The sequence below is a fragment of the Vitis riparia genome, chromosome 19, assembly GCF_004353265.1.
Source record: "Vitis riparia cultivar Riparia Gloire de Montpellier isolate 1030 chromosome 19, EGFV_Vit.rip_1.0, whole genome shotgun sequence".
Lineage (NCBI taxonomy): Eukaryota > Viridiplantae > Streptophyta > Magnoliopsida > Vitales > Vitaceae > Vitis > Vitis riparia.
In genome coordinates, this window is record NC_048449.1 from 16520747 (window position 1) to 16547597 (window position 26851).

At 35.4% G+C, this 26851-nt stretch overlaps 1 protein-coding gene across 1 annotated transcript; it reads left to right on the forward strand.

Annotated features, from left to right (window-relative positions):
* The first annotated feature begins 5177 nt into the window (after positions 1 to 5177).
* LOC117908466 (ubiquitin carboxyl-terminal hydrolase 15) lies at positions 5178 to 26479 on the forward strand. The gene is made up of 14 exons (XM_034822064.1): positions 5178 to 5378; positions 7102 to 7453; positions 19367 to 19820; positions 19941 to 20385; positions 20479 to 20636; positions 20787 to 20875; positions 21394 to 21479; positions 21582 to 21744; positions 21935 to 22058; positions 22211 to 22368; positions 22481 to 22565; positions 22980 to 23192; positions 24423 to 24484; positions 25571 to 26479. The coding sequence occupies exons 2-14, from the start codon at positions 7167 to 7169 to the stop codon at positions 26238 to 26240; spliced, it is 2994 nt and encodes a 997-aa protein (XP_034677955.1). The 5' UTR covers positions 5178 to 5378; positions 7102 to 7166; the 3' UTR covers positions 26241 to 26479.
* Positions 26480 to 26851: the final 372 nt, after the last annotated feature.

Sequence of the window (26851 nt, forward strand, 5' to 3'; positions counted from 1 at the left end):
AAAAAATTAAAATCATAATCATCAATTATGATTTTCACATGAAAATTTAAAAATATTATAAATGTAATAAAATTTATAAAATAAAAAATCATGTGTTTTAGGAATATAAAAAATCTTATGTCATAAATCTCTAAATGTGTTTTTATGTATTTATTTTTATATTAAATTTGTTCTCATTAATAATTTATTATATATTATTATTTTATGTTTAAAATGTTCATAAATAATTAAAATAAATAAATGTGAAAATATTAAATTGTGGAAAAAAATTGAAATATAATTTTTTTTATGAAGCCAACATATTAAAAAAATAAAAAAATGTGAAAGTATTATGGAGAAAAAAAGGAAAAAAAAAAGTCATATGACATGATTGATTGACACATGTCAATTTTTTTTTAAATATTAATCATAATAGGTGATGAGTGATGTAAAAGTACAAAAAAAGAAAAAAAAATGGTGACAATTAGTAGCCGGAATTTGGATGATGAGGGTTAGAGGGTAGTTTTGGCATGTTAAGGATTTTTTACTATTTAAGTGCATGTTTCGAGGGTTATTTTTTCTAAAATGAATGAATTTCAAAAGTAAAAAGTTAAAATTTTAAAAAATTTATTTATTTTTAGATAACACATTATTAGAGGATTCTTCCTTTACTAAGGTGATGTTTGTTTTTTTTACTTAATTCTAAATAAAGCCTTAATATTTAATAGTGTTAAATATTAGGTTGTTTATTTTTCTAGTATTTTATTTATATTAAGTATTAAAAAGTAAAAAAAAAAAAAACCAATATGTTATTTTTTTTCTATTTAGAAAAAGCTACTGTAGACCCCCATATGGGGCTTGTTTTTTTCATTTGATGCAGGTCACACTTCTTGCCAAGTGGAGGGCTCTTAAAGAGCCAGATGCTGCTTCCTGGTTGGGTGGTCAGTGAATCAGGTAGTGGGTTGGAAATGCAATGGGGTGGAGACACCTGTTGGAGGATATTCAGAAGAGCTTTTGGGCTGTTAGAGAGGAGTTGGGTTATTCTTTTAAAGTGTGAGGGGGACCCCCCCCCCCCCTCTCTTACCATGAATCCCGGCCAGATGATACGGGCAGCCATGAAGCTGAGGGCTGGATGCCGGCTGTAGCAGGCGTGCAACAGGCGTGCAGTAGCAGGAAGAGTGGTTGGGCAAGCCATGCTTGCTGACCGGTGAATAGGAGGGCATAAGAGTGGCTTGCAAAATAAGACACCAAAAAAAAGAAAAGAGGAAAAAGGGGGCTGGAGAAAAATATAGAAGGAGTAAGGGGGGAAAGGATTTTTTTAGAGAGGTAGGAGAAGAATCAGTCAGGTTTGATTATCTCTTACTTTATCTTATCTTATTTTTTAGGATCACCTTACGTTTCTTGCTGATATTCAGATGATTGCTTTGATTACCTAAGGAGGCAAACCTGTTTCCAACTTTTGTTTATTTGATCTTTGTTTTCTCCCGTATGAGCTGCATGTTGGATATATTTTGTGTTTGTATGTTAAGTTCATTGAGATCCTCCCACCAGGCTCTTTTGAAAGCTCTTTTGGTCTTCGTGATGCAGAGCTTGGTTTTAATGGTATTATCTTCCCTTATACATTGCTCTGTTCTTTTTTTCTTTTTCTTTTTTTATTCTTTTTCTTTTTCTTCGTTTTTCCCCTCTATTCTTGGCATTTTCTGGAGAGGAGATTCGTTAGCTTGAGGGTGAAGCAAAGTAGCAAACTGCCTGGGTACATTTTGCAGAGTGAGAGGAGGAGAGCAGTTGGAAAAGAGAAGAAAAAGGGGGAAGGAAACGGGACAGTAGAGGAGGAGGCCCAGGCAGAGTCGCGGAGAGCAGGGAAAGAGCTTGTTAGTTCGATCTAGGTATGATTTTCGCACTATTTTTTGTACATTTTCAAGAGATCTATCTTGTTTCTTGATAGTTTTTGGGTTTTATTTGTTGGTTTGCTGTGGACATCAAGAGCCACAAGATGGTTTTGGTTGAATGTGATTATCTGCCCATATATGCTCTGTTTTGGTACTCTTTGATGCTCTCATTTTTTTCCCTTGTAAATGGCCCATGTGCATGGAGAAAAGTTTAACTTGTCCAAGCAAAGGCTTCATGTTCTCATGATGAATAACACGATAACCACATGCCTACGCCTTCTCCACTGTTCGCGTCATCCATACCCATTTCCTCACTCAAGCTTGTAGGAATCAAGCATCCTCCACCCCACCCATTTTCCTCTCATTCATTCTCCATCCCACTCCCTCACTTACATGGAGTCTCACGGGTGCATGCTATCCTTCACTCCTTCACATACCCATTAAAACCACTCACCCAAGCCTCCATATCCATACAACCCATACTCATCCTTCATGCTACTCATAACCATGTTTTACCATACCCATGTGTACACCCATTTAATCATACCACCAAACTCGTTTCTCTCTCTAAACCTTTACCTACCTGTGGGATCCTCCCTAAAAAATGCCACGTGACTCTCTCTCCCTTGCACACGCAGACGATCCCCTTTGCGACGCGCGACATAGTTCATTCCACCTGGGGAAATTCTGTCCGGCCGACGTTCCACCTTCTCCGGATATCTCACATCCGGAATTCTATCTGGCCAACGTTCAACCTCCTCCGGATATCTCACATCCGGAATTATGTCCCGCCGACGTTCACCCTCCTCCGGATATCTCACATCCGGAGTTCTGTCCGGCCGATGTTCCACCTTCTCCGGATATCTCACATCCGGAATTCTGTCCGACCGACGTTCAACCTTTTCCGGATATCTCGCATCTAGAATTCTGTCCGGCCGATGTTCCACTTTCTCCGGATATTTCACATCCGGCGTCTGACGCCGGATGGGGGAGGAGGGCGATTCAACTTCCCCGATCAGACATGTCTGGATCCTCTGATAGTGCTTACCCAGAGAGCATCCACAACCGACAATTCAGATTCCCTGGACAGCTTAGCTCGTCAGACACTCGCGATTCGCCAGATCCATTTCTGCCCACAATCTTCTACTCCTCTTGATTTTAATAGGCATGAATGTTTTTTTTTCATAATTCTGGAATAATAGAATTTGTGATATTAATTTATGCAAAATAAACGGGTTTTGATGGGGCCCCACATATGTGACTGATCGATTGATTGACAGATAGATTGATTTGATTATGATACATGATTGATTTATCCTGCTCTATGACATGTTCGAAATTGTTCCTTAATTGTGCACTAACATCACTTCTCGATAGCGCTTCATGGATCACTGCCCAGGTACGCATCCACATCCGCTCTGGTCATTTTCGGTATGCATGTTTAGATTCTCACGTGTGCATGATCACTCTGAGTATTCATTGATTCCCTTATCAATTGTCATGATTGCTTCATTTTATTAGTAGAGACCCGTTTTTAGGGACTTAGAAGGGTGCTACGGTTTTTACCGTACCTTCCTGACAAATAACCTGACCCCCGAACCCGATCCGGTTTTTCGCAGACCACCTTTTCCAAAATAAGGAGTCACACTTAGAGTTTTCTTTCTTATATTGTTTACCCTTTAAAAATAAAACAAAAATAAGTGACGACTCCAAGTCATTTTCTTAATAAATAAAAATCATAATTTTTCGAATAAAAAGCGAGTTTCGCCATCAAGTGGGAAACACATGAGCCGAAATGCGGGGTCCACAACTACATATTTTGACTTTTTCTATTCAGTAAAAAGTTTATAATAAGTTATGAAAAAGTAGAAAACAAACAATCCAAATTCTAAAAACAAATTGTTTTCAACAAAAAACCAAATAAACAAACACCCTCTAAATCTATAACTTTTTTTTTCCTTAGCTTACACTAATTTCTAGAACTATAGACTGATTTTGTATAAAATATTAAACAATATTATAAGAATTTAGAGTGTGACATTCTCATTCTTTAAATTTCTTTTTCAGAATTCTTCTATTTAATTTCTTTTACCTATGTTTGTTTCCAAAAATTTTGAGAGAAAATGTAAAACAAAGAAAATAGGGAGGAAAAGTAGTAGGAGCAAAGTGAAGGAAAATAAAAAATAAATTTAAGGTCAATAAATTAATTTTATTTGCTACTTCAAATTCATTTTATTTATTTTAACTCATTAATATAAAAATTAAACAATTTAAAAATATATAAGTTTTTAACTAATTTTAATTATATTTAATTTTCTTTAATATTTTCCATAAAACAACTAAATATATAAAAAAAATCATTTTCCTCCAAGAAACAAACCTTAGTTTTACAACAAGACAAAAAATTTTAATTATCAGGGTGTGAGAAGGCACAGCCATAAAAAGACAACATAACAATCCAATACTTTATTGATTCATCTCTTAGACAATATGAAAAGGTATAAAATGCATGAAGTAGAATATAATTTAAGAATGTTTTAATGAATCATCTCTTAGACTATATGAAAAGGCATCATATGAAAAATTAATTCACTTGTGAATTTTTAAGTAACTTTATATTTGCAATCATATATCAATGATAAAGAAAGTATAAGAAAAGTAAAATAAAAAAATTGACTGCCCTAAAATGAAGAGAAGGTGGTGATGAATTTAATGATTACAGTAGCCATTGTAAAGACAGTGAATACGACATTAAAAAATAACATATGGTTTGATTTGAATGATAAGGTTTAAAATAATAATCTAGTAGATGACGATGTTACACCAATGACATCAGAGCATGCTTATCGCCAACATAAATTAATACAAGTGCATGTTTTTTTTTTTTGGCGCGGGGTGGGGGGATGGTGTGGGCGCAGAGACATCATAGGAGCTACGGTGGATGATATGCTAACAGCGGTCAAAGGTGAAACTTTTATTTATTTTTATATGACATTTTAAATCGAGGCCTCATCATGGTTGATCACGTCCGAACACGTGGCAAGCAGTTAAATTATTTGGAACCACATCTGGTGGGTCCCACCACAAGAACTTTTGACCACCATGACGTTCCAAAATTTCAAAGTACGGTTCCCACAAAATTCCACACATCCGATGGCTCAAAACCAATCATGCTGGTTTGGAATCTTTGCGCAGGCGGTACGGTTAGTAGGCCCCACTCCGGCAACAAATTGCTTCTCACCACGTGGCTAATTTTTTGGCTTAGTACTCTGCTTTTGGTCAGAGCAGTCAGGCACAAGAGTTCCCAAATGTTAAAGTTGGAGGATGCTTAGTGTGAAGTGAAGAGAATGTAGCAGAAAGAGAGAGAGAGAGAGAAACGACTCAACGAGTCTTTGAGGTGGGAAGTGTTGGTTTTTGCCATCAAGGGAATCAAGGAATCTGTTGCGGGATTTGGGAAGAAGAAGGTGAAAGTGCTGTTGGGTTTTCCTTGGGTTTCTTCTTTTGCATGAGGTACGATTCTTACCAACAACTGATGTCTCTTTGATTTTCGCTGCTTGAGTGTATGTATATGCTTTTTTGGGTTTAAATCTCAGTCTAGAAATGCTAGATTTCATCTGGGTTTTTTTGTCATTGATGATTTCTTGTTTTGGAAGAAATTGGTTTTTGATGGTGAATTTCCCTGGGAAGGTTTGCCTTTTCCCAGGTGAGTGCTAGATTTTGTGGGTGTTTGCTGGGACATTTTGCGGAAATCTGTGTTAATGGTGAAAGGGGAAGTCTTTTTGAGATGGGGCTGTCTTAAAATTTTGATTTTCAGTGACTGGTTTGTTGAAATGGGGGAGGTTTTGGTTCTGTTTCCTTTTTCTCACGGAAGGATGGTCCTTAGAGAGCTGGAATGATGTGTCTTTATGTATTATTGAAATGGAGATACTTGAATTGGTCGGTTTGTGTACCCTCAAGCTTTTATTGGAGGGTTTTGTTGAAAACTCAAGATATATCAGTGGATGGAATTGGAACTTACCTCACAAAGAAGGAAATGACCCAACAATTTTCATTTTTCTTTTATCCAGTGGAACTCCAAAAAGATACAGAAGATGTATGAGCAACTACAAACCGTAAATTAATGAAGCAAATTTTTGTAGATGAATTAAAAATGAATCCAAAAGCTGGGAGATGTCAACAGGTGAATGGGATTGTGGCCAGTTCCCCGCACCTGGGGTTTAACTCTGGTGGCATGGATTTCTTTTGGGATGAACCCAAGCCCAACCTGAACTTGGTTTTCTTCTGATGAATAAAAGTCTCTGTTAAGAGAACTGGGCAAATTCCAAGTGAGCAGTATGTGTATGTACTAGGCAAAGAGAGAAAACATTAGCTAACCAAATCAGTTGTCTAGGCAAAGTGCTAAATTCATCGAATTCACCAAATATACGGAAGAAAGATCCAAATGCCTCCCAGCTCCCACAGACAACCTAGAATGCAACAAGCTTAGAAAAATGTTCTTCGAATATCCTATGATTGCTATGCTAAAGATGAAGAGTGTCATCACCACAGTTTACTGGCTTAGCAAATCGAAGGTTGGAGTAAAATCGAAAGTTGGAAAAAATTGAATCTCCAATTCCTTAAAGATTTTTCCATCATGTCAAGTTTCACGCAAGACAATGCCTGCATTTTATTTCCCACCTTGAAACTTGTCCATTATGATTCCATATGCCCACACCGTGGTTCCTCCAACTTCATGGCGCCATTAACTGAAATTTGTTTCCTCAGATTTCGAGAAGACAATATTTCTTCAAAGGAATCTCTTCTCTACCTCCATAATAATTTACCTGAGAGCTTTATTCATGACCACATCTCTAAAATTAGAACTCCTTGTCCCCTTAGGCAAGAAAATCTGCTCCCGTTTAAGTAAATGGTATTTGGATTTCCTCGCACTTACTACCTTGAAGGAAAGTATCTAAAGAAACAAACTTCCATTTTTTGCCCCTTATCGTATGAGGTAAAGGGCTGCTGTTAGAACTTATAATTTTGGAAAAAAATCTTCTTCTATTTTATTTGCCTGTGTTTATTTGGAAGTTTCCTAAGTCATCAAAGAATTAGGTGGACTGTGTATTCTTTTTTTCTTTCATTGATTGCTAGCTTAGTTTGCAAGATATATGCAGAACAACTGACAGGCATGAGTGAGGCAGCATGATCCATGTTACTGCACTCTGATTTTAGTTTTCCTGGACTTATATAGCTAAGGGACCAGCTTCTGGGAAACGGCTTTGATTGAGAATTGGACATGAGTATGCTGGTGGGGACATGCTCGAGCCAAGGGAAGCTGATATACCTGCCCTTTTTCTGTTCTTGATTGTATTTCCTCTGGTTACCTACATTTTACTTGGAAAATGGAGTGAGGTCACAAAGAAGAAAAAGAGAGTAAGTTTGCTTGCTCAACTGGCTGCTGAAGAAGCTTTTAAAGCAGAAGCAATGGCTGCTGCCAGTGTTATGCCTCTTGTGTCTTCTTCAAAGAGTGGAAATCATGAATGCGCCAGATGCTTTGGTCCAGCAACAACCCGCTGCTCCAGATGCAAGTCTGTTAGATATTGGTATGTCCTATTCCTTGCCTTTTGGCTACTGTAACCTGTTTTAATCATTGTCTATATATAAGAGTGTGTGTGTTTTAAATATGTTATTTTTTGTCAAAGTTCTTATACATTGATAATGTTCTCTCTCTCTCTCTCTCTCTCTCTCTCATTTTAATTTTTAGGATGAAGTGGGGTGTTGCAGTAATGCAAGGAAGTGCAATTTGAAACTCTGAATATAATTCTAATATTTTGGACAAAACTCATCAATTCGGAATAGCATGTTCAATTATAGAAGTCAATTTCATGAAGATATTATGTGTACTTAGATTTGATTCTGAGTGAAAATATCAGTTCATTCTTGAAAGGGGGTTTATGTCAGTTGTCCATTTCTAGTGAACTGTGCCTTTTATCTGTCCACCACGTGGCATCAGATAAATCTCCCTGTCTAATGAAAAGGCAATCCTTGACACTCTGAATAATTTCAATAGAGCTTCGTACTGTGCTTCAATTGAGTCTTATGAAATGTTTTGAGCACGTTCAGATTGCTTTTAGAAGATCTATTCTCTTTGGAAGCTTGTTTTGGTGAAAGATTCCATCAACTGAATTATCAATTAGTGAAATGAGGAATCTGTGCTATTAATTTATGAGAGATTTCTTTAGTAATAACTAGGAAAATAGTTCTTAAATTTAAATTTGGTTCACTCACCGGGGAGGATCAAATTACTCAAACCTGATCCGGTCACATTAATAAATCTCCTTTAATAATCACAAAACTCTATATGATGGCTCTATTTCAACAAGCCCCCCTCCAACTAGTGCGTGCAAAAGTCTGTTACCTACTCTCAGGTTTGAATTCTTGAGAATTCAAAAATCAATGAACCTTTCTGGTTTGACAATATAGACTTCGCCCTTAAGAGGCTGGCAGTTAACTACATCTGGTCTCATCAGAATGACTACATATTGGCTTCAATTAACCGTTCATATCTTTGTCATACAGCTATCACCTTCTTAATTTCTCCTTTTTGTTTTGTCTTTCTACTTTGAGAGAGGGAGGCTCTTGCACTACTTTTGATCCTCCTTTGTCATTGAGGGATGATCTAGCTTACATGGAGACATGGTTATGGGCTCCCTGAAAACAATTGGAGGCTTCTAAGAATTCATCTTAGCTTGTAATTAACATATTATGACTCATATTCTATTTCTAGAGCTCTTATCAAAAAAAAAAAAATTCTATTTCTAGAGCTGCCCTCCATAGGGATCACTAACATGGAGGATAGGGTACGGTGGAAAGAGGCTAAGGATGGTATTTTTTTCTGTTAAATCCTTTTATAGCACTATGGAGGGCAGCAGTACAGTCTCGTTTCTGAACAACATTATTTGGAGCCCTTGTGCTCCTTCTAAGGTTGTTTTTTTTGTTTAGGAAGCTTCATAGGGTAAAGTTTTAACTTTGGATCAACTAAAGAAGAGGGGCTGCTCACTGCATTTCTTGTGCTGCTGAAGAGTCTATTGATCACCTTCTAATTCACTGCACCAAGGCCAAGGTTTTGTGGGATTTGTTGTTTACCCTTTTTAGTGTGTCGTGGGTTCTTCCTTCGTCAGTTAAAGAGGTCCTTCTTGGGTGGCATGGCTCGTTTGTGGGCTAGAAGCAAAGAAAGGTTTGGAGAGCAGCCCCCTTGTGTCATTTTTGGATGATTTAGAAGGAAAGAAATAGGTTTGCTTTTGAAATGAGGAGTTTTTGATTCAAAGGTTGAAATATTTTTTTGTTTGTAATTTTTGGTCTTGGGCTAAGTAGTGTATAGATGAAGGGCCTAATTCTTTAATCAACTTTTTTGATTGGTTGGGCTCTAGATGAGGGTGGGTGAGTTTTTTGTACCCCTCTCTTTTGTTTTTTGCCTATAGGCACTTGTTATATACTTCTTGTATGTTTTGGGTTGGTTGTTGGGCGCCTTGTTCTTATTAATATATCCTTCTTCTATGGCTTTGCCTGTCAAAAAAAAAAAAAAAAAAAAAAAGTTTAAAATTGAATCAAAGAGATGGGGAACAACATTAGAAATATCCTTTGAAGTCTTACAAGAGAAGCTCAAAGACTTGTTCCAATGGCCAAGCCTTAATTTATGATAGTGATGATGATTTAAATTCATCTTGGGGCTTGCCATAGTTGCTTTTTTAAATTTCTATTTTGGTTAGTGGTTGACTTTTTATCAAGTTTCTATCCATTTTTAGTCTAAGAAAATAGAAAATTTTCTATTTCATGTGGGCCTAAATAATATTCCTTTTCCATATCTTTTCCTATTTTTGCAAAGAAAGATAAGGAATTAGGAAAATTGTCTTATTAAGGGTCATAAGAGACGACTGCATATACCTATGTAGTCTTTCAAAGTGAAAGAGGAGAATTTTAATGAAAGTTTCAGCATCTATTATGCTTTCTTTGAGAGTGGGATTGGCTTCTTCCCCAATGTGATTGCTTAGGTAACCTTAAGTGTGACTGTCAAGTATTTTTTTATTTTTAGCCATTTCTATTCTTTCCACTTTATCCTATAATCCAAGTAAATGATATAGGGCTGGAAAGTTTAAGAAAGAACGCAGAAAATAGCTTTTGAAGACTTACAAGGGGTAAGACTAGTTCCAATGCCTAAGGCGTAATTTGAGATACTAATGATGATTTAAGTTAATCTGGGGACTTGCCATAATTGATTTTAAGTTTTTATTTTAGTTTGTTAATTTTAAGTTTTTATTTTAGTTTGGTAAGTTTATATTTTAGTTAGCAATTGACTTTTTGTCAGATTTCTATTTCTTTTAATCTTCTTATTATATATATATTAGAAGAGTTTTTGTTTCTTTTAGTTTTTTGACAATATTCCTTGCCTACATCTTTTCCTATTCTGACAAGGAAAGATAAGGAATTAAAAAGGTTTTCCTATTAGGTAAGGTCATAAGAGTCTATACATACCTATGTAGCCTGTCAAAGTGGAAGAGGAGCATTTTAATAAAATTTTCAGCATCAATTATGCTTCCTTTAAGGATGTGATTGCCTTCTCCCTTAGTGGGATAACTTAACAAACCGTAAGTGTGATTGCCTAAAACCTTAGTGTGGCTGCCTAGCAACCTTAGTGTGGCTGCCTAGCAACCTTAGTGTGATTATCAAAAATATTTTTTTTCACTGACATTTTTTAATTTTTTCATCTCATTCTATAACCCAAGAAAATTGTATAGTGCTAGAAATTTTATGATTTTGTGTCATAAAGGTAGCCAAAGAGTTGTGGAGTTAGATTGATGGTAAGAAAATAGCAAACAAAAGCAAGAATGTTGAATGAGGAAAGGTATATGCAGTGAGAAGGGTGAAAGAGGGGATAACTTACCTAGTGGAAGTACAATGTAGTCCTTGTGGCCTTTGTGAAAGTGAGATGAAATCTATTGATCATATCTTTCTTCATTATTGTAAGGCTAGGGAGTTATGACACTTGCTATTTTCTTTATTTAGAGTTGCTTGGGTCCTTCCTTTTTCAGTTAGGGAGACCCTCTTAAGTTGGCATGACATTCTTTGTGGGAAGAAAGCATAAGAAAAGTTTGGAGAGCCGTCTTGTTGCATATTTTTTGGACTTCGTGGAAAGAATGAAACCAAAGAGCCTTTGAAAATGTGGAGCAATCGACTCAATCATTGAAGAGCTCCTTTGTTAAAAGTTTGTTGTTATGGGTTAGGATAATGGTAGAAAAATCAATGCCTTTAATCGATTTTATAGATTGGATGAGATCTAGATGATAGAGGCAACACTTTTTTGTGTTTTCCCCTCTTCCGGGCTTTATCCTTTGTTTTCCCTTTGTATACAACCTGCCTGCCTTGGTATATAGCTCTTTCTATTAATATGTATCTTACCATTGCTTATAAAAAAAAGCTCATGATCATCAATGGAAGCTATCTAAAAGAAAGGTGAAAGGGGAAGGAAAAAAGATGAAGGGGAAAAGAAAAGTAGGGGAAGACAAAGGCCAGTGGCCCAATGTCTTCAAAATAATCTCCAAAACCCCTCTAACTAGGGTTGGAATCACAACTTTTGTGGAGGAGAGGCTTGGATTGCCTAGATCTAGGGTTTGATCTAAGTGCATACTACGAAAAAGCAACACACCAAGTGCTTCTTGCTTTTAGAGGAATGCACTTCCATTTTAGGCTTTTAGAATTAACTTAAGGGTCTGAAATTGCATGGCTGTTGCATTGAGTAGACAAATATACCTGCTTGGGTTATGAGACTGGTAGTTTCATTGGATTCTCTTGAGGGCCTATACATCATTGATTCATTCTTTGTTCCTATCTGGCAGTCTTGTTTGTCTACAAGTGTGATCCTTCTGCATCTTATGTTATTGATGATGAATTTTTGCTTTGATGGGTTTCCCTGAAAACTGGTAGGAGGTTTTTTTACATACATTTTGTTGGTAGACATTTGAAGACGGCTCAATTTATTTTGCACTGGAAAACTTCTGATGGATTGTGCATCTTATATTGTTGAGTTATTCTTTAGGGAAGCTGTATCTGTATGGAGTTAGTGACCCTAGCTTGGGCTATTTTTAGTCTAGTAGTTATCATCTCTAATCTGATGGATAAACAGAAGTGGCCAATCATTGGTTGGGATATTTCTAGGGATTTCCAGCTGGCAATAGATATCAAAACTGAAGGTACCTGATCTTGCCACATGCTGAATTTGTAAATATTTGATTTATTAATAGGTCAAGCTGAAATTCTCATTTGGAACCATCTATTGCAATATCTTACCTTAGGAGTTGCAATAAAAGAGGTGTAGTGAGAAGTAGCTGTGAGATAAGCTTGCCAACTAAAGAATGCAGTGTATGAGCAAAGAAGAGAGCAATCGTTGTTGCTAGGGTACTTGAATAAGGTATACTCTTGTTGAGAGCCATTTGGGGTTGGATCTCATGGCAAGTTTAGTTGGAGAAAGTTCACACTTTATTGAATTCTTGAGAAGTTAGCCTCATTGAATATCTCCTAGGTTTTCAATATTGCTTCATTTTTCAATTAAAAAAAATAAAATCTGCTTATACTAGTGGAACTTATTTATCTTCCGCTGAGATTGCAAAGCCCACAGAGGATTATATTTGGGACATCAAGGGCATTGCCCGCAAAGACATGCTGAGGATCACATTTTGAATGTACCTAGGCTGATGGAAGGTCAAGAACAGATTGTATGTGGATTGATGAGGGAGACTTGTGACAGTGAGCACCTTTTCCAACAGATATCAGTGGTTTACTCAACAGGCTTGACTTCTCACATGGGGCAATTTGATTTAGCTTAGGATTTTTACTTGGTCCACTTTCTATTCTGGATGATTTCCTTTTAGGAACCCTTTCCATGTAGTTACTACTTTGGATTTTATTTACATTAAGTTAAGATGTTAGTTTATTAGTTCAAATTACTTTATGATGTGCACAAAGTGCATGTTATCAGCTAAATATTTAGATCACCAGCATGACTTCACTGTAATACTACTCGTCTTTTTTTTTTTTTTTTTTTTTAAGGCTATATACCACTCTCCTCTTTTTGTGGGCTTTACCTTTGCTTCCACATAGCACATGACTTGAGAAGACTTTTGGCAGGTGCTCATATCTTACTCTTTTTCTTTCTCTTCTGTTCCCTTCTTGTCTCCTCCTTTTCTAAAAATGTCCATGGGGATGGGTTTGGGACAAGGTTTTTCCTCTTCTGTCTCTGTGCCTAATGAGAGATGGTGCGACCTATCCCAGCTCAAACCTGAGGCAGGGTAGAAATCCAATTACCATCCCTATCAGTACATGGTGGGTAGGTTGAGTCAGGATATGGGTAAAAGATCTGCACAAATTGGGTGCCCTACAAGCTGTTTATTTCGAAAGAAAATAAAATCTGTTTGTTTGGGGAAAAAAATAAAGAAAAACAAGAAAGAAGAAAACTAAAAGGAATACTAAGTGCCCATTTAGATTACACTTTCTAATTTTTGTTTTTAAAAACAAAAAATAGTAGTAAGTTGTATATAAAATGTAAGAGATCTTATATAAAATGTATGAATTTATCTTATATTCTTAAAAATCACTTTTAAAAATTTTAAAATTTGAGGTAGTAAAATTTTTTTAATACCTCATTTTTTTAAACAATTTTTTAAAACCATTATTTTTTTAAGATAAGTCTCTAAGAGTTCTTACATATTTTTTTTTGATAGACAATCACAGAAAAAAAAAATGGAAAAAAAAAAAACAAAAAAATAAATTGAGTAGAAAGACGAAAAAAAGAAATTGAGTATATCCAAATGACGAAAAAAACCATAATCTTCATGTAAATCCAATTAACCCAATCAAATTGAGTACAAAGATATTAGATATTTAAAAAACTCAAATGGGCTCAATGAATGATTTCCAAAAAGATTGAAGATGAAATAAAACAGGGAAAAAATCGCACAAAAGAAAAGCACAATTCCACTGTGGGAATTTGGAAAGTACTTGCAGAAAGATCGATTATGAAATAAACTGAAAACACCTAAAGACCTCACTCCTAATTTTCCCAACAAAACTTGTCTTAGAAAGGAGAAAAATAGAGAGAAATTCACAGTCCAATCAATCCAAACAAATAATAATAATAAAAAGAGATTAAACAATGTTACACTGGGTTTGAGTGAACAAAATAAATAAAGAAATATATAAATAAATAAATAAAAAGGCAGATGGAAGAAATCGAGTGGCCAATTTGTGGGTGACCGATTGGAGAAGGGGCTGAAACATGGTGTAAAATGGTGGGTGAGGAAGGAGGATATGAAGAAATGAGGTGACTACTTGTGAAGGAAGACATGAGGGGTGAGGATTGGGGTTGTGTAAAATGGTAAACATAATGGGGTTTTTGTGATTAATAGCAAATTCAAGGGTAGCATTGTAAAATAACGTTAGATCCCAGGGCATTTCAAGGAGGCCAGTGCAATACCTATCTTGGTGGACCTGAGCTTGGTCATCCCATTTCTTCCTAACCATCCCTACTCCATCTTTTCTTTACCCCTACCCACCCCTAATAGTTGTGGGCCACTGTTGGTTATCCAAATACACTGGTCCATTGCCTCCCCTATTCCTTTCAACTCCTTTCATCCTCTCTTTTTTGTATGAATTGAAGTTTGCAAGCTTACTCTACAATCCTTTGTGCCATCTTCTGCATTCAGGAGGCTTGTAAGTTGATTCATGCCCTCCTTTTTGGTGACTTCCTTCTCATTTCTCCCTCTTGCTTGACTTTCATTTTCTTCACCTTTTTCTCATTAGTGCATTCCCCATATCTGTCTATACCACAGTCAACTGTTCTATTGCTATTTCTTCTTATTTGACTGCCCCGAGTTCAATCTACCCTACATTAGACCTTGTGACTGAAAATTGTCCTGTAAGGTCTGAAAGTGAAGATTGTCTAATTGTGATGTTTTGTATTATTCATAAATTCCTGGTGGGTTTTAATCCCTTTTACATGCTGGAGGAGTGCAAAACATTACGATTTCCACTTTTAAATTTAATATCCTGTGTGTCAACAATTTTCAGCTTGTCTCTTTTGCATGCTATCAAACTATTTTCTTTTATTAATCTCTAAATGCTCGTTGCAGATTGTGTGCTTAAAGACTAATTCATTTTGTTCCCTTATACGTTCTCCAAATGAGGCATTAGCAAGCTAGACAAAGTGTTAGGCTTCGTCCCCCAACCAATGCAAGATTATGCTGCTTTCTTGTATTGCTAGGGATCTAAGCATGTATATGTAGAGTTGGTATTCTTACCATTCATATATGCATGTATAGGTATCTTTGTCGCATCTCCATCGGTTTTTAAGCATTTGCATGTCTATGCAATAGAGGCTAGCAATTTGAGGACTTGTTGATGCTACTTCTTTGTTTTCCTTAATATTTCATACCCTAAGCCTGTCTGTATGGGGCCACCGTTATTGTATTTTAGCATCCTCATTTGTCTCAACTTTACAAACGCTACCTACTTTTTGGTGCCCATTATTCTGTTCATTGAAGTATAGATACTCTACACAACTATAAATTTTCATTTATATATCTATCATTTTTTTTTTTGTCATTTATAGAGTTGACATGATCAAAATAAGATCCTTAAGCAAACTACTAGGAATCCAATCTTCGTTTGATTTGATTAGCATTCTCATAGTGTCCTATATGTCCTAAAATCTCTCAAGTGACTTTAACTAAAGTAAGTACAACAAAATGTAGAATAGCAAGGGATAGCTGGGAAAATGTTTGCATGGAACAAAGAAAGGGAGGTTTGGGTGTTAGAAGTCTTTCTTTGTTTAATAGGGCTCTTTTAGGCAAAGCCGAGTTAACATTGTGCATCAAAAAGAGGAGCCCTATGGAGATAGGTCATAAGTTGAAAATATGGGGAGGAAGAAGGGTGGTGGTGGTCTTATGATGTGAGAGATGGGTATGGTGTTGGGTTATGAAAAGTTATTAGGCATGATTGAGATTTCTTTTATAGTAAAATTTCATTTCATATAGAGAATGGGAGGAAGGGTGAAGTTTTGGAAGGATAGGTGATCCGGGGAGGAGCCTTTCAGTGGTTCTTTTCCATCTTTGTTTGGTTTAGCCTCATCAAAAGAGGCTTGGGTGGCATTGGAAACCGCGCTTTTCTAGAAATCTAAATGATTAGGAGTTGGATGATATGGAGTAACTCTTCTCTAGAATTCAAGGCAAGGTATTGAATAAAAAGGAGGATAGGGTAGTGTGGATGGAATTGAGAAATGATTCCTTCTCCATGAAGTTTGTTATGTGGCCTTGGAGACAAGGAATTAAATCACTTTCCAATGTGGGTCGTTTAGCACTCGTGGCTTCCATTAAAGTAAGCTTGTTTTCATGGAAGGCTTGTTGGGGAAAGGTTTTGACTCTAGATCAACTTCATAAAAGAGGGTGGACTTGTTTAAGAGATGCTTCCTTTATAAAGTCGAAGAAGAATCAATTGATTATATTTTGTTTCATTATGCCAAGACAAAGCTTATTTGGTAGTTGCTCTTCTCTTTCTTTGACATTTCTTAAGTTTTTTCTATTGTCAAAGAAACACTTCTAAGTTTGTATGTCTCCTTGGTAGGAAGGTTTGAAGATTTGCTTTGTTGTGCATTTTTTGGACTGATTAAAATGAGAGCAATTGAAGGTCTTTTGAAAAACGAGGTCCATGTTCTTAAGAGTCTTTTTTTATTACCCTCTTTTGGGGGTTAAAGTTGTACAAAGATGAAGGCTAAAAGTATTTATCATATTTGTTGATTGGTAGGGCTCTTGCTAAGTGATGGGGGTTTTGTTGATCTTGTAGCATTCTTTGTATATGTCCTGTGCACCTTGGACCATTGTTCTCTTGGTGCTTGTTAATATTCTTATTGTCTATAATAAAAGATAGTTGGGAAATTGTGTGAAATTTTCTAATATTATTTTTGGACATGGTAGCTGAAGTTGATTGTCTGTGTTAAACTTGATATTGGCTTTTACTTCTTGCTTCTCTAGAGTCTTTTGGTTAATGATTGAATCGTTATCTTGGAAATGTTTGATAGTTTTTCGTATCTATTCAAATTGTTGATTAGAAATATGGTTCAAAGTCATGGTATTAGTCATTGACTTAGGAGGTCCCGAGGCACACCGGTCTTGGCTCTAGGAATTGATATCGAGCACTACATAAAATATTCTAATTTAAGAACTCCAAAAATTGTAAAACAATTTTTAAAATTATCACAAAAATAAGTACAATTAAACAAACTATATATATATATAGTTTATCTAAATATATTTATCCCCACAAAAGATACATCAAGGGATAATCATTAATGAAGATGTTTATCAAGAAACTCTATTATCAACCTCTATAAATAGCCTAAGCTCAGAAGTGTCATCAGCACAACTTGGAAGAGAGATAATTGAAGCTTCATCCCTGAAGAACTTTCTTCAATCCAATGGACTAACAATCCCAAAGCTCTACAAGATTTTGTCGCTCAAACCTATGCTCATCATTTACGCCCACGAACTACAAGCCAATGAGCATAGTAAAGCTCTTTTAAATTATAGATATAAAGCTATACAAACATCATTCCTTCAGCATTTAAGATCTCAAAGGCTACATTCATGGTGAAGCTTTATTCTTCTCTTATATGCTGTAAGCCTCTGCAACTGTGTCAACACATCCCAACCTTCTGCAGCTGATTGTATTTATTTTTGTGGTGTATATATACATATGCATAACATTATTCATAAAGTGACTAAATGTTAGATAAAAATAATAAAAAGGGATTTATTTAAATTAGATATTTTGAATTTTTTTAAAAATATTTTCAACTATTAAAAGATACAACCATGCATCATCTTTTAAAATATAAACATCATTTTTCCTATCAAATATATTCTAAATAAAACAATTATAAAAAAATAATTTTTATTAAGTTTATTTTTATTTAAATAAATAAATTTAAAAATTAAATATATTTTTTAATACTTCTATACCTAATTTCAATTTTTATATTAATATTTATAACCTCTTTATTTCATATAAACATAAATATTATTCTTTATTTCATTTAATCCCAATTATCTATTTAAATACAAATGTTGTCAAATGACCCAAATACCTATCACCATTTAAAAACCCATATTCCTAGTCAAACATTCGGTCCCTTTCTCTGCACAATACCAATTTCTGTGCAAAATACCCATTTCATCTTCTCTACATAATGTACATTTTACCTCATCCAACAACTTCCTACATCTTCTCTTAAATTTTAAGGCTTTAAACTGAAGATAAATCGGCCATACAAAGATGCAAAAGCTCAAGTAAGTATGAAGGATGAATATGCAAACCAAGGCTCCAAACTCTCCTTCCAAAGTTCTTCACTTCTCCACTGTTTTTCTCTCCGATATCAATGTTTTTTTTATCTCCCATTAACCAAATAGCTCAGTATCGGTCATTGACTCGAGAGGTCTTGAGGCGCACCGATCTCCAATTCAATAGAGATGATTCATGAGTCAGCAAAATATTAACTTGGTTATTAGTCGATACCGGGTGCGGCCGAGGCAGATATGCTCCACCGAGTTGTACTAGTCTCGACCTAGATTTTGAACCCTGATTAGATTTGTCTAGAAAAAGTACAGGAATGATGGGGGTTTAGTTGACTGCAAAATACAATCTTTGCTCTCACCCTTGTGAACATGAAACCAAATGGTTGTTCCTGATTAAAAAATAAAAAAATTGGAAAGGAAACTCATTCTTATGTATGGATGCCAAATAGTTAGGCTGAGGGTTTGCTGAGATTGTAGTACTATTAACATATTAAGGATATTATCATGGGACTTAATGAAAGAATTTCTGGGGAACCATGTATTTTTTGTTTCTTGTTTTCTTTTCTTTTTTGAACTCTTGGTACAAATAACAGGAGACTTTACTCTTTTTTTTTTTTTCAAAGAAAGAATGATGTCAGTTATATTGCTTGGCAAGTCATACAGGCTGTCATTTCCAGGTGGATATTGAATGATTGGTTCAGGCATCCATGTGGTCAACTATGATGAGTGTATTCAGAATCAAGGTTTACATGCATTTTGGTTATTTCCAAAAGTTCATGTCTGTTTTGCGCCAAAAATATGTATACAATGTTTAAACATCGTGTTAAGTATTGTATACTTCAAAGCCAGTGGTTATTAGAGACAACAAAGGAAACTAAAACCACACTTGCAATTATTTTTATGAAAGTTATATAGGCTGATTGATTTTAATCCTAGAAAGCTTTTTAATTGTTTAATTGCCTTCTTAGTAATATTTTAGCATTATAAGTATGAAAGAGAATTGATGCATGTGGAAAGGGATTTCTCCTCCATGCATAACATTATGAACATGTGGCACAACATAACCTATAACTTTGTAAAGTTCTCTCATTAATTTTCAAAAACAAAACCTGTATACAGTTCTGGGAAGTGCCAAATAATTCACTGGAGGCAAGTTCATAAGGAAGAGTGCCAGCAATTAGAAACCCACAGCTCCATTACATCTCTTAAGGCTGCTGCAATTGAAGAATCTGTTCATGAGAGGGTCTCAGTTAATGACAGCATGAACTCACAGTTCTATGGTTCTGGTATCAAGCAGACTGTGCTGGAGAAAGCTTCAGGTAATATAATTAATCCTTCATTCAGCACTGGCGTGCCTGCCACCAATGCTTGTTCCAGCATTGATACATCTCAAATTACCATGATGGAGAGAAGAACTGGAGACAAGTGGGTTTCCCGAAAATCCAGCAGAGAAATTCTGAAGAAAGAGGATGTAGCCATATGTGGTTCTACTGAAGAGGTCTCTACTAGTAGCAATACCAGCATAACCTCTTCTGACGATATTTCATTAAAGGAGGCATACACAAGACAAAAGGTTCTTACCCTTTAAGCCTGTTATTTCAATATATAATATATGTTTTTGCCTATATATATATATTGGCTATTCCCAAATGATGATGTAATTTCTGAAAATTTTACTTTATGTTTGCTGCAGTTAGGAAACTGTGACTCTGTTGTATCAGAAGAGGAAATGTATAAAAAATATAATTTTAGTGCTCCTACTGCATTTGCTCGTGGACATACCTCCAGTTCAATGCATGAACGTCATAAGTTGCAAAATCAAAATGGAAATGTATTTGAACCAAGAAGCAACTATGGCATCTCAAGTTCCTGTTCAGAAAAAAATGGCACTAATGGATGTGAAATTGAAAGGGACCATATTTCTTGTGGAGGAAATTTACATAGAGAGGGAATAACTGCTAATGATGAAACAGGGGAGCCAAACTGTTCCCCTGGAATAACCTCAATCAAAAGAAGTGGTAAATCCAAGACTGCATTGCACACATTAGGAACTAAAACAACCAAATCACCAAAAGCATCAATGAAACTATCGAGAGAAGAAACATGCTCAGAAATAGAGAGAAAGGGTCAAACTGCAGGCAAGTCAAGCAAATTTAAATCATGATCCATATGAATGTATGGTTACCTCCTACTCTTTCTTATCTCCTCTGATTCCATATTTTGTGATGCAGAAGCAACTAGAATGAGTGATTCTACTCCCATCCTTGTGCCAGGAAACAATGAGGTTACAAGCATGGGATTTATGAAGATGATGGGTCTAAGGAAGCCTCTAAAACCCCCCAAGCAGGATGCCTCAGAAGAAAGCAGTGATATACATAAGAAAATAAAGGTCAGTTTCTAATTAATTACATGCATTTCCACTTAAGTGGCAATTACATTCTTTGCTTCTTGATGGAATTGCATGAATTCTATTCTTTTTACTTGAAGTTTTTGGACTCAATTGCAAGTCTCAGTCCTGGTCTGCTCTTTAATGTCTCAGATGCTATTTCCTTATGAAGAATTTGTAAGATTCTTTCAGTGCGAAGTTTTCAACATATCACCTAGGGGCCTTTTGAATTGCGGGAACAGGTATGGTTACCGCTTGTTGCTTTTTTCTTCCTTGGTTACAAACCTAGGAACGGGATCAAAATAGAAAGGAAGTAATGGGCTTTTGGCACAGCCTTTATTAGGAACACAAAAAACAAAAACTATCATATTAGAAATTTAATGCAGTCTAATCACCATAAAGTTAAAACTCAAGTGAGTAGCCCATTGTAAATTTGTGTGAGACTGCTTCCAGATGAGGTCATCAATCTTATGACCTGCCTCTAATTTCATGCTTTTATTTTTCTTATCATAGAGATTAAGCTGTTTTGTCTTAAAAGAACAAAGGATATAAGCATTTGAAGAAAATGAACTATATAAATTCATGGTGATACAAACAGCTTTATACCTAATCTTTGAAAGAGCTCACTCTTATTATATGTGAATACAAGTCATAGGTGGCTCTAGTTTAGGAAAAGATGTTTTTAGGTGGCTGTATTATTCCCTAGCACCTGGACATTATATTTTAGTGATTTCTTATTTATTTATTTTTTATTTTGCAGTTGCTACGCTAATGCTGTTTTGCAGTGTTTAACCTGCACAAAGCCTCTCATCATTTATTTGCTTCAGAGATCACATTCAAGAACTTGTGCGTTCTTTCATTTTTCCCTTTGTTAATTTTATGTGATATGTCCTGCTAACTTTTTCAGGTGCCTGCATGACTATCTCTTATTTGTTATCTGCATGTTAGGTTGTGTGACAAATTGGTGCCTTATGTGTGAACTTGAGAAACATGTAATGATGTTGAGAGAGAGTGGAGGCCCTCTTTCTCCAAGTAGAATCCTTTCGCATATGAGGAGTATTAATTGCCAGATTGGTGATGGAAGTCAGGAAGATGCACATGAATTTTTAAGGTCAGTCAAGAAGTTTTTATTTTATTTATTTTCCTTTATGAAAATGCCTCATTTTCATCTTGTTTTCGTTATAGTTAAAGAAACTTTTACATATCAAACTGAACTTGCACTATCTATCAAAGAAAAGAAATGATGCTTCTCTTCTTTTCATTTTTAACTTCATGATTCTTCCAATCCTATTTTTATGCAGGCTTCTAGTAACATCAATGCAATCTATATGCTTGGAGAAACTGGGTGGTGAAAGGGAAGTTGATGCCAGACTGCAAGAAACAACCTTTATACAACATACTTTTGGTGGGAGGCTTAGATCCAAGGTGATCAATTTTTGTTTGCAGTCCTGCAACTTATGCTTAATCTTTAAGGTCTCTTGAGTTGTGAAATATCTCATGGCATGATGGTGCTGCCATTATTACTATTATTATTATTACCATTATTATAAAAAGCTAATCAATTTCAGTGTAACCAGGTCAAGTGCCTGCGATGTCATCTCGAGTCAGAAAGATATGAAAACATAATGGATCTTACCTTGGAGATATTTGGGTGGGTTGAGTCATTGGAAGATGCACTCACTCAATTTACAACTCCTGAGGATTTGGATGGAGAAAATATGTATCGATGTAGAAGGTTTGATGGCCTTATATTAGCATTTATGGTCCCATCCCATATCTTAGAGATTCTGCAAGTTTGAAGTGTAGCCTCAATTTACTTACTAGATTTTCATACATTTTGATAAAAGGTGTACTACATATGTTCGAGCAAGAAAGCAGCTGAGCATACATGAAGCTCCCAACATCCTGACAATTGTCTTGAAGAGATTTCAGGTATTACTAAATTACCCAGGCTGCCAGAGAGTGAGTCCTGTTATACATTTTTTAGGGTCCTTTGACGGTCATTGAGGTTTGAGAAACTTCAAGGTTTGGTATCTTGGTTGAAATACAGAAAATCAGGTTTGAATCTTTGTTTGTTGGTTTGCAAGTTACTTTCATACTATATGAGTAATTCATTATGGGGAATTTCTTGTAACTTCCAAACCGAGGTAGACTTAGAACAACTCAGCTTAAGGCAAGCCCATATCAAGATACAGTACCCTAGTCCTCTCATGCCTTAAAATTGTTTTTTCTCTGCTCAAGATAATTCTGTGGTTGAGAAGTTTCCTGATAAATATTGTTGTCTGCATCTACTGCCTTTAATTTTTGTAATTATCGGACTTCTTAATTGAGTTATTTCTTGTTCAGGAGGGAAGATATGGAAAGATAAACAAGTGTATTACTTTCCCTGACATGCTAGATATGATCCCATTCATGACTGGGACATATGATGTTCCTCCACTTTACATGCTGTATGCTGTTGTTGTGCATATGGATACACTAAATGCATCCTTTTCTGGACATTACGTGGCGTATGTGAAAGATTTGCAAGGCAATTGGTTCAGGGTAGATGATGCTGAGGTAAATCTTTTTCCTCACAATAGTTTCAGTGATGGATTAGAGGAATTTGTGAATTACGTCTGATTTATGGATTCTAGATTGATAGTGTATGCTGAAGCCAAGTTCTAAATGCTTGCTGTTTTCCCGCTTTTCCTTATTTGTTTACAATGGACGGAACTTTATTAATAAATTCTAGCTGTTAATGAATTTGGTTAGTATATCTTTGGTTCTTTTGTGTCTGTTGGCTTTTTGTTCAAAATTATTAAAGCATATCTGCTATCCTCACATGCTTAGTTTGTATTTAATTTTTTTTTTTTGGATAGACTAGTTTCTATTTAATTTTGACATGATGGGATATCTAATTCTTCTTTTGGGTTAGGCTTTTCTATTAAGAGTTGAGATAAACGTTATTCTCTCTCTTGCCCATCTACACACATGAATTGTGTTTTTAGGACATAATATTTTAGAGTCTATTAAAGAAATACAAACCTTACAACTTTATCATAAGTCAACCTTCACTAGGACAACACCTAATATGTTGAAAGGCTAAAAGCAGCCTTGAGGTTTTTTTTCTAAATGAGTAAGGTGTAGGCCTCGAGGTAGAATGAAGCATAAGCCCAAACTTATTCATTTTAAAAAATAAAATAAAATTAAAACTCAAAATTCATCGAAATGCTAATAGAGTCACATAAGGATAAAATAATAGGAAAAACCATAAAATTCATTAAAAGAAAATGAATCGTTTATCATTTTAGTGCTAATTTTTTCCCCCAAAATTCAACTTCTCTTATAGGTCCATCAAATAATTTTCATCACCATGACTAGTAGGATGCTCAGAGGAATTATCATTTCTAATTGTTCTGTGTAAACTTAGCAAAGCTAGCCCAGAGGATGAGCTAAGGCTGCACCAAGCTAATATGGATTGTTCTTGCCTCAATTTTCTCAAGTCATTACCATCTATGCTAATTAATTGTCAGTGACATGGTAATTGTGTGAATGATTTTGCTTATGGGTATATAACATTAATGTAAAATTGATTTATTCACTTGGGGTGGATATGGTGTTGGGTCTTCTGGTTTATTCCTTTCAAGTCTATACTTATTGATGTGGTTTCTTGCAATGGGATGTAGATTTTAACATCCAACAAGTTGAATTCCATTTTTGACATTTTAAATTTTCATTTCTTTTTAAAATTTTAATTTCTTCATTTGATGATAGGGATTCTAAAATTCTATCCTGTGTCATTAATAGGTTCAGCCAGTGTCAATGAATCAGGTGATGTCAGAAGGAGCGTATATCTTATTTTATATGAGGTAAAAATTTAGTTATTTTGTTGCATTTCTTCTCTTATTTTCCAATTGTCATTGATATTTATGGATGACAATGAGTAGTGTTGTGTTGGGTTTGTGTCATGTTGAGGTATGAAATACTGAAAATTTACTGATCTCGAATACAACCTATTTAATAATTGTGTCAGAATGATCTCATACGAATATGGTCCATTTATTATAAGAATAACACAACATTACTCATTTAATAAATAGGTTAGGTTGAATTATATATGAATTGATATTGTAATTTATTAACTCGATTTTAACCTATTAAACATGTTCATACAATCTCTACTCATCTAAATCTTTAAGATTTAAAATTTATAGAATATTATTTTAAAAATATTTTTAGCTGTTTTTAAATTTTAAATTTAATTTTTAAATGTAAAAACTCATAAATTTATATGGGTTAAATGGGGTCATAAATGAATTGGGTTATAAACAGGTTGTTTAAACATGATTAAGTAAATGGGATTGACAGGTTGAACAGTCAAACCTGAGTATGACCTATTTGTTAAATGACTTTTATAGGTTGATACGACTATAATACGAACATGATTATGCCTAACCCAAACATGCTAAAATTCATGACATGTTACCGAGTCGTGTTAAAATAGTCACACTTATTGATGCTGCTCTAGTTTCAACTAAATTTGTCTATGTAATTTTGAAGACTAAACATTCCCAAAATATAATGATGTGGGATTCTGTCTTAGGAATAGTGAGAACTGAATAGACGCAGATACCCATAGTGATGGAGTGAGATTTCAAACCATATAAATTAGGTCTTTCTCCTACCTAAAAGCACTTTTTTTTCTGTATGTGATGCAAAGGCAGGTTCTGTTTTGGGAACATGGACTTCTTTTAGAGTTAAGATGTTATTTGTTTCTTTTTCTTTTTCTTTTTCTTTTTAATTTTCCTAATGTTACATTGTTGATTGTGGATACCCATGTCTTATATCACATTGCTAAGGACACATCACGTCTAGTTTGTCACTTCAAATTTTCGTTTTCCCTGTATTCATGCTTAACACCCCCCAGGCTTTGAAGTGTTACAAATCTCTTGTAGGTCTTGGCCCCGGCCTCCAAGAGCTTTTCCTATTAAAGCTATCCAGCAGCAAGCTCCAGCCTCTGCAAAGCACTGCTCTTCCAAGACACATAAATCCTCAAGGAGCAAACCCAGAGGTGACTTTGTTGGCCGAGAGCCATCAAACCCCAAACGAGAGGTTGCACCAGGCTTTAGCAGCGCCACCTCTAATGGAATTCTTAGGAATGGCCGGAATGGGAACAGGACTTATGTTGAGCCAATCAGCCAGGAGTTCTCAGATGCTCCATCTAGTGATTGGTCCCTTTTTACAAGCTCTGATGAGGCATCTTTTACCACTGAGAGTACTAGAGATTCTTTCAGTACTGTAGATTATGCTGAAACATGCAATGTAGATCCTATCTCCTCAATCTTCAATACCTCATATATGCCAGAATACGCCTCAGGCAATGCTGTCTCCTGTAGAATGTTGTCAAATGGTAAGCTGGAGACAAGGTATGTGCAGGAGAAGAAGGGGTATGTTTTGGACTCATATTTGCCAACCCAACCTGATAAAACATGGAAAGGAGAGAATTTGAAACAGGTCAGTGTTTCAACCGAATTCCCTTCTGATTGCAACTGTGGCATGTCTGTAAAATATGGGAGTAACCCAAAAGATACTTTTGTTAGAACATCTGGTTGTTGTAAACTCTAATTGATGGGTAGTCAAACTAAGTAGATAACTTAGTAGGTACAAGCCATGCCTCAATTTTTTCCCTTTCAATGCTAAGTTGAATGGGGCATGTGCATCTTATATTAACACCCAAAGAAATGGATATTCTTAATTCTCTTTTGAAATTACTGTAACAACTGTAAAGTGGCAGATCTTCCTTCCTGGAGTCCATTTATATCTATGGAAGGTATTTCCTGACGGAAAATGCATGTTTCAAATTTCAATAGCTTAGCTTACTAAAATAAGCGGATTTTATGTTGGAAGTAATAGTAGCCCATAGCTTGCTGTAAAGGAAATATTTCCCAGCCATTATATGATGTTTGTTCTGGTGGGAATTCTCTGCTGCTTTGGTCTGTCATGAAGATTGAACGGTAACATCGATATCTCTGTAGTTGTTACTGTTTGAAGCTGATGATGTTGTAGCATGCGTTTTCCCTATCTGGGGAAACAAGGCCTGTTGAAACTTGTTGCATTAATTCTTGGAAATGGATTCACCACCTGTTATCATCGTTCATCTTAAGATAGGTTTTTTCTTATTTAACTTACTGAGTAATCACTAACTTACGGTTTTTGTTGCCAAAAGTAAACAATGC

What these genes read in the sequence shown, in the direction of transcription:
- LOC117908466 (XM_034822064.1), top strand. Translation starts at nt 7,167, where the DNA reads ATGCTCGAGCCAAGGGAAGCTGATATACCTGCCCTTTTTCTGTTCTTG. An exon ending in TGCAAGTCTGTTAGATATTG is followed by an intron (nt 7,454 to 19,366) that starts GTATGTCCTATT and finishes ACCTGTATACAG; the next exon opens with TTCTGGGAAGTGCCAAATAA. An exon ending in GAGAAAGGGTCAAACTGCAG is followed by an intron (nt 20,386 to 20,478) that starts GCAAGTCAAGCA and finishes TTTGTGATGCAG; the next exon opens with AAGCAACTAGAATGAGTGAT.